Below are 1,692 nucleotides of genomic sequence, written 5' to 3' on the forward strand. Positions count from 1 at the left end.
GAGGCTGAGGTGGGAGGATTGATTGATCCTAGGAGACAGAGGCTACAGTGAGCCACGATCACACCACTGCACTCCAGCCTGGGTGACAGAGCAAGACCTGGTCTCAAAAAAGAAAGAAAAAAAGAACGAGAGATAATAAACTTTCTTCTGAAATTATTTATAAAAAGTAAACCCAACCTTGAATTTGGGACCACAAATTAAATTAGCAAAGATGTATAAAGTCCGTAAATCAGCAATAATAGCGATCAGGATTTTGTGCTGGTCGTCTGCACAGTCCTAAACAATTTCATTCTGTTCTTATATCAACCCTTTTGAGGAAGGCTTTCTTTTTAAAAATAATCTACATTCTGCAAAGTGAATCTGAGGTTCAGGGAAGAAAATTAATTTGCCCAACATCACATAACTAGTATCACCTAGGATTTTTAGCATTGCATTTTCTGTTCGGGAAAATGGTTCCTGTGTCAAAATGCAGTTTGGTAAAACCAATAAATTTAAACTGCAATGTAATTAACCTAATCATTAGCTTTTTTCTTTTTGATAATAGGCTACTGAATTCAACCAATGGAAGAATGCTCTGTTTATCCTGCAGTTTCTCCTTTCCTGCTTTTTGGGGTAAGAAACCATAAATAAGTAGAAGCATTGGTCGACAGTATCTCTTGACAAGTCAAATCAAGATGTGCCTCTGTCTATTCTGTCAGAATCCCTTTGTGTTTCTCTGACTTTCTCTGGAAAGTCACCTCCCTGCAGCAAAGGAGGTGGCAGGACCTGGGATACCTGGAAACCCAGCCCAAAAGACCAGCAGCAAACATAAAACTGTGGTTTTTGAAAGTCATGCTAATGTCCCGTTCTCCAAAATACGATGTTGCTGATTGATTTCTGAAAGTTTGTCTGAAATGAAGTCAGCTGACATTTCGAGTTCAATGCCGAGGATTTTTTTTTTTTAAATAAAGAGATGGGGTCTCACTGTGTTGCCCAGTCTGGACTCAAACTCCTGGGCTCAAGCAATCTTCCTGCCTTAGCCTCCTGGTTAGTTGGGACTACAGGCTCTTGCCACCATGCCTGGCAGTAATACATTTTTGTCTTTGTCACCATGTCCTTAGTTTTTCAAGATCCCTTCTTCACGTAATTGTGTGGCTATGACAGCCATTTCCTATAGTGCTGTACCTGCTATAGTCAGGAAAATTTCTAAAGAGAGACATCCAGGCTATTCTATTGTCCAACAGTTAGGCTTTTTTGAGACAGAGTCTTGCTCTGTCACCAGGTGCCAGGCTGGAGTGCAGTGGCGCGATCTCGGCTCACTGCAACCTCTGCCTCCCGGGTTCAAGCAATTCTCCTGCCTCAGCCTCCCAAATACCTGGGACTACAGGCGTGCAGCACCACGCCCAGCTAATTTTTGTATTTTTTAGTAGAGATGGGCTTTCACCATGTTGGCCAGGATGGTCTCAATCTCTTGACCTTGTGATCTGCCCACCTCGGCCTCCCAAAGTGCTGGGATTGCAGGTGTGAGCCACTGCGCCTGACCGAAATTTTCTTTTTTTTGAGTCGGAATCTCGCTCTGTCACCTAGGCTGGAGTGCAGTGGCGCTATCTCGGCTCATTGCAACCTCCGCCTCCTGGGTTCAAGCAATTCTCCTGGCTCAGCCTTCTGAGTAGCTGAGATTACAGGCACATACCACCACACTCAGCTAATTTT

At 43.6% G+C, this 1,692-nt stretch overlaps 1 protein-coding gene across 9 annotated transcripts in view; it reads left to right on the forward strand.

The window, feature by feature from the left end:
• The window catches only part of SLC35D2 (solute carrier family 35 member D2), a 69,116-nt gene that overhangs the window by 49,808 nt on the left and 17,616 nt on the right, over positions 1-1,692 (forward strand). For all 9 annotated transcript variants that reach the window (XM_017547185.2, XM_017547186.2, XM_017547188.1 and 6 more), the window contains one exon: positions 545-612. In XM_017547185.2, coding sequence (XP_017402674.1) covers positions 545-612 — 68 coding nt within the window. The remainder of the gene's footprint in view (positions 1-544; positions 613-1,692) is intronic.

The sequence above is a fragment of the Cebus imitator genome, unplaced genomic scaffold (genome assembly GCF_001604975.1).
Source record: "Cebus imitator isolate Cc_AM_T3 unplaced genomic scaffold, Cebus_imitator-1.0 Scaffold196, whole genome shotgun sequence".
Lineage (NCBI taxonomy): Eukaryota > Metazoa > Chordata > Mammalia > Primates > Cebidae > Cebus > Cebus imitator.